Source organism: Oryzias latipes, chromosome 5 (assembly GCF_002234675.1).
Source record: "Oryzias latipes chromosome 5, ASM223467v1".
Classification (NCBI taxonomy): Eukaryota; Metazoa; Chordata; class Actinopteri; order Beloniformes; family Adrianichthyidae; genus Oryzias; species Oryzias latipes.
In genome coordinates, this window is record NC_019863.2 from 8,670,380 (window position 1) to 8,683,692 (window position 13,313).

The following is a 13,313-nucleotide window of genomic DNA, read 5'->3' on the forward strand; positions in this document are numbered from 1 at the left end:
TGTTCCTGTTGGCTTTTTTTAAACCCCATCAACAATCCTCAAATATCATCAAGGATTACATTTGTAATCTATTATCATTATGGAAAATGCACTCATTGGGATGAAGCAGTAAATAGGTGATATAATCACTATTTTTCATGCAACCACCTGATTGAAACAACAGCATTACATCAAGTCCAGACAAAGACATAATAGAAAAGTCTCACAAATACTAATTATAGTTATCAAAGTCAGGAAAATACTAATAAAATGTTTTTGTTTTTTGTTTTTATTTACAGAATACTTTAGACCAAAGTTTCCAAATGTACTCTGATACACATGTAATTGAAACCATTTGGGTTAAGTTTCAAAACAGAAACAAGCCCAGGGACAGCTGATCAAACATGAATCTCATTATGAGCTTGGGACAGTGGACTGAAGACGACTACTGGTAAAACCAGTTTAGCCTTGAGGTTTTTTTTAATATATATATATAAAAGATGTTTTAAAGTATTCATTCATTCATCTTCTAAACCCGTTTTGTCCCTTTCGGGGTCACGTGGCTGCCTGGGCCCATCCCGGCCACCCGTGGGCGAAGGCAGGGGTCATCCTGGACAGGTCACCAGTCTGTCACAGGTCCACAAATCACACACATATTCACACCTAGGGTTAATTTAGAGTAACCAATTAACCTACGAAGCATGTTTTTGGACGGTGGGAAGAAGCCAGCGTCCCCGGAGAAAACCCCTGCATGCACGGGAAGAACATGTAAACTCCACACAGAAAGGTCCCCCATTGATGTTCCGGTTCAGGTCCCCCCCCCCAGTTAGGACTTGAACTGGAGGTCTTCTTGCTGTGAGGCAAGAGCGCCAACCACCGACACCATGCAGCCCATTTAATAAAAACATTGTAAAGTACCTTGTGCAATATAGATATATATTGTTTTTAGACAAAATGTTATGCTTATGTTAGCAATGAGCTGTCAGAGGGCAAGTACTGACCTGGATCTCCTCGTAGGCCTCGTCAATGGTGGTCACTTGGTGCTGCTCGTGCAACGCGGGCTCGTCACAGAAGAAGCACACCAGGTTTTTGTCAGTCAGGCAGAAGAGCTTGACCTTCTCGTGGTCCTTGCAGGGGTAATTGCTCCTCTGAGCATTCAGAATGGCATCAAGAGGGAAGGCGGAATAGCGCTCGACAATATTGGACAACTTGAGGCTGGGCGAAAGAAGCGGATCGGCGAAAGTCCTTCTGCACTCGGGGCAATCCCGTGCTCCGTGCGGCTCCTGGCGGCTCCAGTGCTCCGTGATGCACTTCCTGCAGAAGTAGTGCTCGCAACCGAAGCTGACGGGATCCTGGTAGATGCTGAGGCAGATAGAACAGAGCAGCTCGTCCTTCAGGCAACTAGCCATTTGAAATCGCAGAGACCGAGCTGCGCAGACGTGGATTTATCTTCAAGACGGTTGGTCTGATGCCATGAAGGTGTGAAGTGACGAGCGCCTCAGGTGTCTGTGCCGTTGTGATAATTGGAAAAACAGAGGAACATTTTTAATCTATGAATACCACATTTAACATTAATAACCTGTAAAAGCAGCAGATTAATGTGTTGACGATATTTGTCAAATAAAAAGAAACAATTAATATTTTCGCTCAGAACCCCTTGAGATGTGTCATAGCTTGGTTTCAGCTTACAGTTTTCATCTTAACAACAGAAAAATAATAACTAGGAGAAGCATCAGTCTTGCAGTGCTTTATTTTTTTATTCTAATAAAACTGTTAGCAAAAGAAGTGACAGGTGCTTTACCTATAAGAGATAGCAGTAATGCAAAAACATAACATAAAGCTATCTGTACCAATTAATACACAATATAGTATTGAAAATGTTGACATAAATAATCTCCAGTCTAAAATAGCACAATTATCCTAGAGTGATTTTTTTTTATAATTCTTTCCCTTATACCTTAAAGTCCCACTCCAATCATATTTTGATCTATTGTAAAAGTCTTCCTAGTGCTATTTGAATTATGATTATGCTGTTTTTAGTCAACATTTTTTTTTTAACTGTCGTTTTCTAGGACATAGTTTCTACAGAGCAGAAGTAGTTCATTCGAAAATGTGGGCAAGATTACTGGTGCAGAGTAAGCCTGCCCCCATTTCCCATCATCCATCTGTTCACATGCTCTCCCACTAGCTTTTAGCCCCTTCCAACCCCAACCTAACATTATCGTTGCACTAAAAATGGAGCTATCCAACCGTATGGCTGAGGCCAGCTCAGAAAAACAAAGACAAGTGAACGCATCGGAATGGAGCGGAGCAGGGAGCTTGTGGCTTACCGACCTCTAACCTTTTTCAAGTTTCGTATTTTTGTCCCTCCTGATCTACAAAGATTTGATTAAAGAAATACTAAAATAAAATAAAAATGCATTTTAAAGCTGAATTTTATTGATATATTGATTGAAAAATGCCACAAGAACATGTTAACTAGGAGCACTAAAAACACAATTTTGGTTGGGGGGGGGGGGGTCTTTAAAGTTGGTTTTTATACAAGAAACCCCATTTAGTTTCACTTTGTTAGCTTTCCATTTTTCAATTTAAATACCCGGAGACAATTGGCAGTAGAAATAAAAATACCAATTATGTTTTCTTAAATAAGATAGGAAAACTTTAACACTAAACAGTGGGGTTACAGGACAAAAGGTAAGTGCCTCGCGACCTCTGTCTCTTTAAAGGAGGCTTCCTTTAAATTTCCTGATTGAGAGGGCTTCCTTTGACTGTTGAGGGTTTAAAATTTCAATCAAAGACTTACAATGATCACGTATCATCAGCTGATCTATGTCTGATCCTATTTGCTTTTAAGCTAAAAAAAATGTAAACACAGACAGAGCAGCTCTGAGGCTTTTTCCCAACCACCGACTGACTGTGTGGCAGGAGGGCTGATTCAGGTGGAGCACAGGAGAGAGGCGTAACACTAACTAAGCAGCAACATTTCACGGCAGTAACACAAAGTTCGAAGCACAATATTGCTGCGAGGCTTCTTAATAGCCCAGGTCTTGTCTGTGACAAATAATAAAGAGGTAAAAAAGCGATCACTCACCACGCTGACCGCTGCTACACAGACGCTCCAACTCAAGTGTCTTTTCATCAAGAGCAACACACAGCGGCAACAGACCCAACCAACTCTGAAGATCGATGGGGGGATTTCATTGGGGGCACTTTTCCCAATTAGATAACTTTTCTTTTTTTATTGTCTCACTAAATTGAATTACATGTAATTGATTTGGATTTTTATATTTAAAAGCATCGTTAGGATGATGAAAAGCATTTAAAAGGTAACGGCAAACACAAAAACATCCCCCTATTTTTCTTCAAGAATGGAATGGCTCAGAGTTCTCCTTTGCTTGTTTTGTCGCTGATTCTAAATGCGAAGAAACACATGCAAACGTAGAACATTTCCATCAAAAAGTTAAACGAATAATTTATTCTAATTAGAAAATGCACTTAGACTGCCAGTACAGTCAAGTGTATTTTTTTCCTAAATGTATCACGTGTTCGAGGGAGACCTGCAGTTCTTCTATGTTCCCGCCAGAGGTCAGCATCTCCCTAAAATGCTGTTCAGTGCGATTGAAGTGAAGACACTGAGGAGCACACACACATTTTTGGCTCTTCTGAATTAAAGAGGGGAATTCAACAAGTTCTTGTCGCAGTTCATGTTTGAGCACTATTGCATAGCAAATAAGAGGAGGAGTAAAGCGACTCAAAAAGTTTCCCTTGGGCTTTTTTTTCTTTTTTGTATATAGACAAAGAAAGGTCCCCTGTTTACTGTGAATTTATCTCACTTCTAACATTCCCAAAAGTCCCCGAGAAATCTGATTGACATTTCAAATGTGCACTTAAAGTTTAACGGCGTTTAGTACATGGTATCATAGCATCTAGACTTTTGATGTTTTAAGGGTCATAAAGATGATTAGTTCCCCTTTAATTTCCCATTAATTGCATTCAACTGCATCAAAAGACAGTATTCACATTTTATTTACATCCAATTATTTACAAATTAACAGGAATGCTTTTGAAACTAAACACAGGAGGACTTTTAGTCCTTTAGCAGCAACAAATACTGAAGAGAAATTCCCAACTCCAACAATTTAAATACATGTCTTTGTCTACTCAGCCTGTTTACATGTTGCAAATTGTTTAGGGATATAGTAAGTACTGTTAGCGCCACTCTCCGGGACAGATTCACACGTCTGCTCGCCTTCCTCTTGCTTTGGGGTACTGACAGACCAATCTTCCTCTTCAAAGGGAAGCTGGCACTCTGCTTGCCTTGTGTCAATCGGATTGACAGTCTGATAGGATCCATTTCCTATGTGCACAGTAATGTTTACATTAACATGGGGGCGGTCAGTCACTGGACTAATGATTTGAGGGCTGGTGGGCTGAGAGGAGGGCTGTGCTGGGATGCTGGGCTGGGGGGTGACCGCCTCAGGGTTAGACAGTAAAGTCATGGGCTCTGACAAAGCAAAGATGGGATTGTTGAAGTCTGACTTGGAGAGTAGAGTGCTGGGCTCATTACTGATGAAATTGTCTGGTTTTGTTGAGGTATCAGAACTGTTGCTGCATTGACTTTCTTCACTGCCAGCTTCACTTTTGCCCAGAAGACACTGTTGCTCAGAGGTCAAACCCATCTTCTGACGTTCCACCTCATGTCTCTGAACAATCTGTAGGTGTGAGAAATAGAAAATGTCATATTAGGCTTTTTATGCTATCATAGTTCTGTTCATCTGTTTGCATTCAACTGCAAACTATGTTCTCAATACATTGTGGGAGTAATTCCAGAGTTCAGCTGTAGTTACGGTAAAACATGACTATCCAGTTGATCTTTTTAGCAATAGCTAATTTACTTTTTAAAAACTTTCTGAAATGTCTTTGAAAATGAAACTTTTTTTTAGATGTCAATGACACATCCATGATCAAAGAAACAATTCTTTTTAACAGTGTCCATACATTCAGTGGAAAAACTTCAAGGAATATGGTGGTGAAACTTATTAAATCTCAAAGTAAAGTTCCTTAAAGTCCCTATGTGATCAGCTTTTGATCAATTGGTCTTTTAATTATGATTATGTTGCTTTATTTTTACTTTTTTTTTTAAAGCCTGTGTCTTTTTCTAGGACATAGTTTCTGCAGAGCGGCAGGAGTCCACAGGAAATTGCCCCCTGAGTTGTTGTCAGTGAGTAAGCCTGCACTCATGTCCCATCATCCCTTTGTTTACATGCTCTCCTGCTGGCTCACAGCTCTAATGAGGAAAACAAAAACATCCATAGATCTAGTGATCTGCAGATGGATGCATCAGAATGGAGCAGAGCAGGAAGCTTGTAGTTTTAAACTACAAGCTTTTTTAAACAGCGTTTGTTTGCACCTGATTCACAACAATTTGAATAAATTGAACAAAATGCTAAAACCCCAATTTTAACCTTAATTGTCTTTATATTTTTTCACTCCATCATGAGAAAAATGCCACAAGAACATGTTACAAACACCAAAAACCTAATTTTCCTTGGAGTGGGTCTTTAACATTTAAGCGAAAACCTTTAAAAATCTCTAGATGCTCACACTCTATTCTATCACATTATTGTTTTGACATGATTTGGCTTTGTGTGCTAAATGATGAGAAAAACTATTACTGAGTGTGAAACCAAATAAAGCGTAAACAGTCAGTATTTTTTTGTCTCTTCTTCTTTGTAGAAGCAAATGAAAAGGACAATAAATAGAACTATGTTCAACACAATGTAGTCCACTTTATTTAATTTAAAGTAATGACTGTGAATGTAAATATTCACCAATACCTGAACACTGAAAATGTTCAAAGACAGAGGGTTTGGGCTTCTTTTTTCAACAGATTACAATAAAGTTGGATAAAAATTATTAAAGTATCAGGAAGAAAAGACGACCTACTTTGCCGCCGTTCTCGCAGTTTCCGTTAGCATCTACTTTAGGATGCAACTTTGCAGAATCTGCAAAAACAAGACATGGAGAAGTTTCAAGTAAGGAAGTGGAATTCACTGACCATTACAAGAGAAAGATCAATCTTTTTTTATCCTCCCCTAAACTTCAAATGTCAGCAAAACAATTATGGAGCTTGACCGATGAGAGCTTTGTTTTTACCTGTCCTCCGTCGTTTGTAAAAGAAGAGAAGGGACACAAAAGTCAGGAGAAGGAAAAAGATTCCAACGACACTGCTGGCAATTACAACTGAAAGAGAGATAAACACATCCAACATGAAGCCCAGAAAAGAATTTGAGATATTGGCTATCGTTTGAAACTTAACCCCGTTGGTGTTACCTGGTTTTATGTCAGGTTGCTTTGTTGTATGGGGACTTTTTGTTGAAGAAGATGATTCGAATGAAACAAAAGTGTTGGAAGTCTGGGTGAAACCTTTTACTCCACGAGTCGTTGTAAAGTCTATTGTTGTTCCTGGATTGTTTGCTTCTGTACTTGTGAGGACAATCACAACTGGGGCCCTTGGTGTAGCTCGCTTTAGGGGTTTTGGAGCTTCATCTTCACATATATTATCAGAGATTGCATCACCTTTTTTGACAAGAGCCCTCCCTTTACAGCTAAGAGGAAAACAGAAGGAGGTCAGAAATTGGAGGTCTTGAGGCAGCACCACGCAAATGTACAGCAGCGCTCTTTTACTTACTCTGTGTGTGGCTTGCACTTCTCACTGTTGGAGGAAATGCTAGAAAATGTTCCATTGGGGCATTTCTGACATTTGACATCTGAAGAAGGTGTGCCTAACAGATGAAATACAAACTTTTATTAAATATAAAAAAGGAACAGAATAGAAAAAAAACATGGTGTGACAATTAGGAATTTAATTACATCTGTAATGAAAAAAGACATGAATATTGAAACATTAATCCATTGAATAGAGAAGGACTATTTTGTGGTGTTTAAATTGTAGAAATTACACTTTTTAGGTTAACAAAGCATGTTTCATTTAATTTATAAATACATACAGTATTTAAACTAACTATAGAATCTACTGAAGGGGGTTAAAACTGCATGGAAGCATGATCTTCAGATAACCACTGGTGAGAAAAATGTAGTCAAAATTCTTAAGATAGTACATTCATCTAAGGTACGTTTTAAAAAAAATCAAAATTAGCCACAATTACTCCAGAAAATTACCAGTAACCTCAAATGTGAAAGATGTATAGAAAAAAAAGCAAATTTGATACCCATATTTTGTATTCTTTTATTTTGTTGTCCTAAATGGGCTATCTTTAAAACATTTTCTACTGTTCTAACTGTTAAAATAGACTCCTGGTAACTCCAAAATGGGTGAAAGTATCAATTGGAGGCCACAAGAAAACAGCCCTGTGCACTCTCTTGGCACGCCACCTGATCTTTTCGATGTGTACCCCATTGTGTGCATGCAGATTGGAATGTACAACAGGCAGCAATAATAATAAAAAAATGTGAAACACAAAAAACCTGCGTAGTTAAAGAAAAACAGCTAATTCTTGCACATTACAATTCAGAAGGAATCTTAATGGTAGATGAGCACGTGAACAGTGAGTGCAGCAGTCTTTACCTTGCACAGAAACTCCTTGGCCTGGAGGACATTTTCTATACCTCTTACAAGCAGAACACTCTGGTTTAAGAAGAATGGCGCAGAACGTCTCAGGTTCACAAACACACACTGCATTTTTGGTCAATGTACAGTTCTGCTCGTACCGAAGTAATTTTCCTGAAGGAATACAAAACAACAGCTTAGACAGCATTTGCAAAGAGAGTTGATGGGTAGATTAAAAATAAATAAATAATATAGACTTAAAGTATCTTTACTGACTTGGATTGCATATTTTGCAGGAGAAACAATTTTGAGCATAATTCCAGTTCTCCAAATATGTGTTTGATTTGCATGGTTCACACACAGTCTCTTTGTTTTCTGAGCAGTGCTCTCCTAAATGATAACCTGTAACAGCATGCACTCAGTTAATACACAGATACACAAATACACACAGTCACAAAATCCATTTTTTTCATATCTTAACTACTAGCTTTGTATGGCATTTTATAAAAAGACAACACTTTTTATGACCATGTTACGCTATTTCAAGATAATCACTGCATTGGAGGTGCGTTAAAACAAAAAACATCCATCAAGATACTAGTTATGCTCTTGTTCAAACCTGAAAACATTTTTGTTTTTTTAGACAAAAGCTTTAGACATAGATTTAAAATGTGAAAGACTGCAAAAAATCAGTGTTCTTTTGCCCAATAAACATACAGGGAGGCAAACAAATATTTAGTCATCCACCAATTGTGCAAATTCTCCCTCTTAAAAAGATGAGACAGACCTGTAGTTTTCATCATAGGTATACCTCCACTATTAGAGACAAAATGAGAAAAAGAAATCCAGAAAATCACACTGTCTGATTTTTCAAAGAATGTATTTGTAAATTATGGTGGAAAATAATAATTTGGTCAATAACAAAACTTTAACACACTACTTTGTTAAACACCCTTTGTTGGCAAACAGTTGCTGGGATTTTGGCCCAGTCCTCCATGCAGATCTCCTCTAGAGCAGTGATGTTTTGGGGCTGTCACTGGGCAGACTTTCCTCTATCTCCACAGATTTTCTATGGGGTTGAGATCTGGAGACTGGCTAGGCCACTCCAGGACCTTGGATCCACTGATCTGTTTCCCAGATCAGTGATCTGTTTCCCAGATCAGTGAGAAACAAAAATCTTGCTTGCTTGTAGGAGACCAAATACTTATTTTCCACCATAATTTGCAAATTAATTCTTTAAAAATCAGACAATGTGATTTTCTGGACTTTTTTCTCTCATTTTGTTGCTCATAGTTGAGGTAAACCTGAAATGGAAATTGTAGGCTTCTCACATCTTTTTAAGAGGGAGACCTTGCACAATTGGTGGCTGATTAAAAACTTATCGCCCCACAATGTCTGGATAAAGATGTAAAGGATAACAGTAACAACAAGTACTAATTTTAAATGTAGAAATATGACATTCAAAATGAAACTGGACAAACGTAAGATTTGGAAATAATTGAACAAAAATAAATGATTTAGTTGATAAAAAAAACAGTTGTGATTTTTAAACAAGTCTTATTTTTTGTTCATTTATCAACTTGAGAGTATCACCCATTGTTTAAACCAAAATGGCCCAGAGCATTTAAATAACTTAAAAAATAAAGTCTTCCAAGGAAACAGTAAGTGTGATAAAGACTCAGGAGTGCTCAAATCAAGAGGAAGTGGCTAAATAAGTAAACTATGCACAGTTCTTAATATTTTATTTACAAGTATGTTTTGGTTACATGTGGCAAAACAGACAAAACCTAAAAACAGAATCTTACAGTATATCAGCTCTGTAGTGGATCATCAAATCCTCTACAGAGGTCTCTGAAAATGTGCAGGTCAGACTATTTGTGTGCTATGCCCTCAGTTTAACCCTTGTGCTATCTTAGATGACCCCACCCTTACTTTGACGTATTATTCTTAACATGACAAAGGTGGATAAAGGTGGAAAGATTTCATGTAATCCATGGACACCAGTGAAGATCACAAATCATTGAAGAAAAAAGGTTCAGAGCACTGTCTAGTGGGTCTAGATGACCCAACTCCCAATGTTAAAGTGCCTAGGATAGCACAAGGGTTACGTCAAATGTGTTTTTTGCTGTGGTAGCTCTGTTTTTTTTTAAATTTTGTTGTAACTGCATGGTTTGGTTAAAAAAAAAGGATTTTTACTTATGAACAATAGGTAAAATGAGAAATGATGTCATTTGACCCAAATTGCACCCTGTGTCAGATTTGACCCACATTTATGAGGGTTTGCTTTGTGGTTAAAATGTTTTTTCATATAATTTAATTTTAAAAAGTAATTATTCTCCATCCATGGCACTCTTAATGATAGCCAAATTGTCAGCATTCAAGTTAACAGACATAGCAAAGATATTTTATTTTTGTAAATATTTACAGGAGGAAAAATTTACAGGATGAAAAAGTTTTTTTTTTTTTAGAATTTGCATTGTTAACTAAAATGCTTTTTGCAACAGTTGCTTTGAGGTATTCAGTCATCTACTGTTTTGATGACAAAAAACAGCCTATTAACTGAGGTTGTTCCTGCGTTTTGGGATAATTGTTCACATATTTTGCTGTACAGAACTCTGTTTAAAAGTCATTTTATGAAGCGCCCCCACATACATGTTCCAATTTATTTCCTTAAATACGTGCCGCCAGTACTGAATTTTTTTCTTGGCTGCAATTTTGAATGCAGCAATACAGGTGGACTAATGCTGAATTCTGTCCTCAGCCACACTTATTTTGCTCGGGAATTGTGTCTGGAGGCCTAGGCTAAAATATGTAAAAACATCCCCCTTTCAGCTTTGGATACACGTAAGTAAAGTAACTGTGGGTAATGGGTTTATACAGTCACACTTATATTAATATTTCACCGTGCCAGTTGGTAACCATTCCAGTTTTTACAATTACCCCTTAAAATAAGGGACAACAGAATTTAGCCTTGGACACACTTAAAATACTTAGAAGCAATGCAGAAGTGTGCCTATTGGCTCCATGTTTTACATCACTTTTGTGCTTGGTCACATGTAAATACGTGCAGATAATAACAGGCATTTTTTTAAAGGTACTTTATTTACCTTAACTTGAAATGGTGCTGGTATATTTTGTCCTTGTCTTTACAATTGGACCATGTTTGGTTTACTAGCTTGATATTGTGGAATGTAAAAGAAGAACTAAAGCACGCTTGGGCTGTTTTTGCTGTATTTTCACATTATAAGAATTAGTGCTTGAAATTTCAATATCATTTTGAATGGCTGGAAATGCATTTAACAACCTTAAGGCTGGGTTTTTTTCCTGTCATTTTGATGTGCTGTATGCTAGCATTGGACTTGGGGAAGTAGTTCAAATGCCCTAATATAATGCCTCTCTGGTGCTATCCTTACCAGAGGGGCTTTGGAGTACAAGCGGTTTTATACAGATGCACAGTGTGAATAAACAGAATAATAACAATTGTGTGAGGCATCAAATACAGAATAAAAGCTATGAGTTCAAATGATAAGTCAGGGTTGAAATTATGGCCTTTGTACGTTTTAAACAACAGACCAAGAAAGTTGTTGTGGTTTTCTATTTTGTGTCATTGACAAAAATGACTTGCGGTAAGAGATCCATGATAACTGTTTTGTGCTTAAAATGATACATAAAGTGAAAAATATAATTAAGAACAAAGCTAATGTGACTGATCACAATTTATAAGTATTGTAATGGTTATGATTTGAAAAAATATTCTCATTTTCACACCTTCTCCCCAAACATTTATCAGATATAAGTGAGAGAATTTGTGTAAAGGATCATTGAAAAAGAGCTCTTACCAGGTTGGCACTTCTTACAGCACAAGTCAGTACCATCTTTCAGGTACTCTGTGTTTTCATTGCAAATGCTTTCATGTGAGTTTGCCTGATTTAAGTCGGGGGCAAGAAAACAACAAAACAAAAAAACAAGTGAATACGACACATTTTTGTCTTTTTATCAACAATTCCCATAAATCATAGCATGTAGGTATACTAGATCTGCTTGGGGTTATATGCAAAATATGTTTTGCATCCATCTCCAGACAATATTTCTTACAAGCTGCACATGGCAAGAAACAGTGGTAGAATTAACAATTCAATCATTTGCTAATGAAGGGAAAAACAAGCAGGTCAAAATTATATTTTAATATGCTAAAGGGAGGCTAAAAGTAGTACCAAACCACCCACACCTGTGACCATCTTTTCCATTCAAGCCTATAGCTGCTGACTGAAGATACAGAGAAAGTCGCAGTCAGTATGTAGAATTCGTAGGTGCATTCACCGCTGCATTTCCTTCCTCTTTAAAATATGTTAGCTATGGGCAATGCACGGTCGCATCAGTGCTTTGCCTCAAAGTAAAAACTACCTGCATTGGTTTGGTGAAAGGAATCAGAAGCACTTTTGACTGAAAACTATCTCACCACAGATCTCTGTAATGACAGGCAGGTCAGAATGTGCTGAGTGCAACTGCTTCTTTGCAGATTACAGGAAACCGCTCCGAAAGCATTTAGTCCAAAAGGGTTAGTGTAACCACACACATGTTAAATGGGGGAATGATACAGTAGATGTTTGATCACTGGTGGGATTGAACGCAGTTTATCTCAGAGAACATTCCTTTAAGTTTCCTTTTGTTGGCCCCATATTTGAATTAAATGCACACTGAGGCTGGAGATCTGCTGAAAACTTTACTCATCCATGATACAAGCATGTGGCTCAGTATGTGACACTAATAACCAATAAACTATTAATATTGTGGTTTATCACTAGACACAATCAATTCACCCTTCTCTAACTTTCTTTTCCACAAACTCATTGTTATAAACAGGAGCTTCTATGAGGGGGGTTGTATTTAATCAAAAGGTTTCCCTTTAGTGGTGTCATCGCTAGAAACCAAAATAGTTTCCATTTCAGGAGTTTTTGACAAATACAGTCTTGACATGAACATGGCAAAAAAGGTCAACTGAGGGGACTACAGTCCCAAATAATAAAACCCAAGCATTGCAGGGCTTACCTTGGTAGTCTGGACACTCAGCAGAAGCAGAAGAACAAACAAGTCCCCCATGGCCTCTTTAGTGAAAACTATCAGGGAGAGAGGACGCATCAACCAGCATCTGTGCTGTGTTGTTCATTTTTGAAGGCGGGTCAGCTCTCAGAGCAGGAGCAGTTTCCTTGAACTGAGTCAAGAATTTGGAGGAAGGAAACGAGCAAGCAGACGCTAACCTGAATTCACTGGTGTGGTGTGAATAAATATCACTGGTAAGTCAGGCGGAGTGTGAAAACGGAGGCTGTACTTCCTCATCTGGTCTGTTACCTGTATGTAAAACACGGAGATGATCATTTTTATTCATTAAGAACTGCAGTGTAGAGAACTTTGAAAAACATGTTTATAACACGAGAAGGCTAATAATCCATATCATCATTACTCATCTCATTAACATGCATGGTGTCGATATTATGTTTTAAATAATGAGCTGTTGGGTTAATACACCAAAACTAATGTCATCTGACAGAAAAACAGGAACTGCAGCATCAAGTAAAGATTGTTTCCTAAGTCTGTGTTGTACATTCTTCTCCCTTATTCATGAGAACCTTTTGAAAGTCTATATTTGGGGTTGACAATGATAATTTGAAAGTTTTTTTTTACTTGAATGCCAGGGAATTTAAAAATTTGTATGTAGTAGAATGGTCAAAGATAGGATGTTAAAACACAACCTCTGTCCTTGTGT

The 13,313-nt window shown here is 37.7% G+C and overlaps 2 protein-coding genes across 2 annotated transcripts in view; both read right to left on the reverse strand.

The window, feature by feature from the left end:
- LOC101172650 (E3 ubiquitin-protein ligase TRIM62) overlaps positions 1-3,178 on the reverse strand; it is a 39,106-nt gene extending 35,928 nt beyond the window's left edge. Inside the window, exons 1-2 of the mRNA XM_004068635.4 lie at positions 3,071-3,178; positions 981-1,485 (exon numbers count right to left, since the gene is read on the reverse strand). Of these exons, the coding sequence (XP_004068683.1) occupies positions 981-1,388 (408 nt within the window). The 5' untranslated portion in view covers positions 1,389-1,485; positions 3,071-3,178. The remainder of the gene's footprint in view (positions 1-980; positions 1,486-3,070) is intronic.
- Positions 3,179-3,987: 809 nt separating this feature from the next.
- Positions 3,988-12,940, reverse strand: LOC101172894 (tumor necrosis factor receptor superfamily member 1B). The gene is made up of 10 exons (XM_023954868.1): positions 12,808-12,940; positions 12,599-12,666; positions 11,389-11,473; positions 7,826-7,951; positions 7,568-7,723; positions 6,671-6,764; positions 6,313-6,587; positions 6,136-6,222; positions 5,926-5,984; positions 3,988-4,691 (listed from the first exon to the last, which is right to left on the reverse strand). The coding sequence occupies exons 1-10, from the start codon at positions 12,923-12,925 to the stop codon at positions 4,137-4,139; spliced, it is 1,623 nt and encodes a 540-aa protein (XP_023810636.1). The 5' UTR covers positions 12,926-12,940; the 3' UTR covers positions 3,988-4,136.
- Between the last annotated feature and the right edge of the window lie 373 nt (positions 12,941-13,313).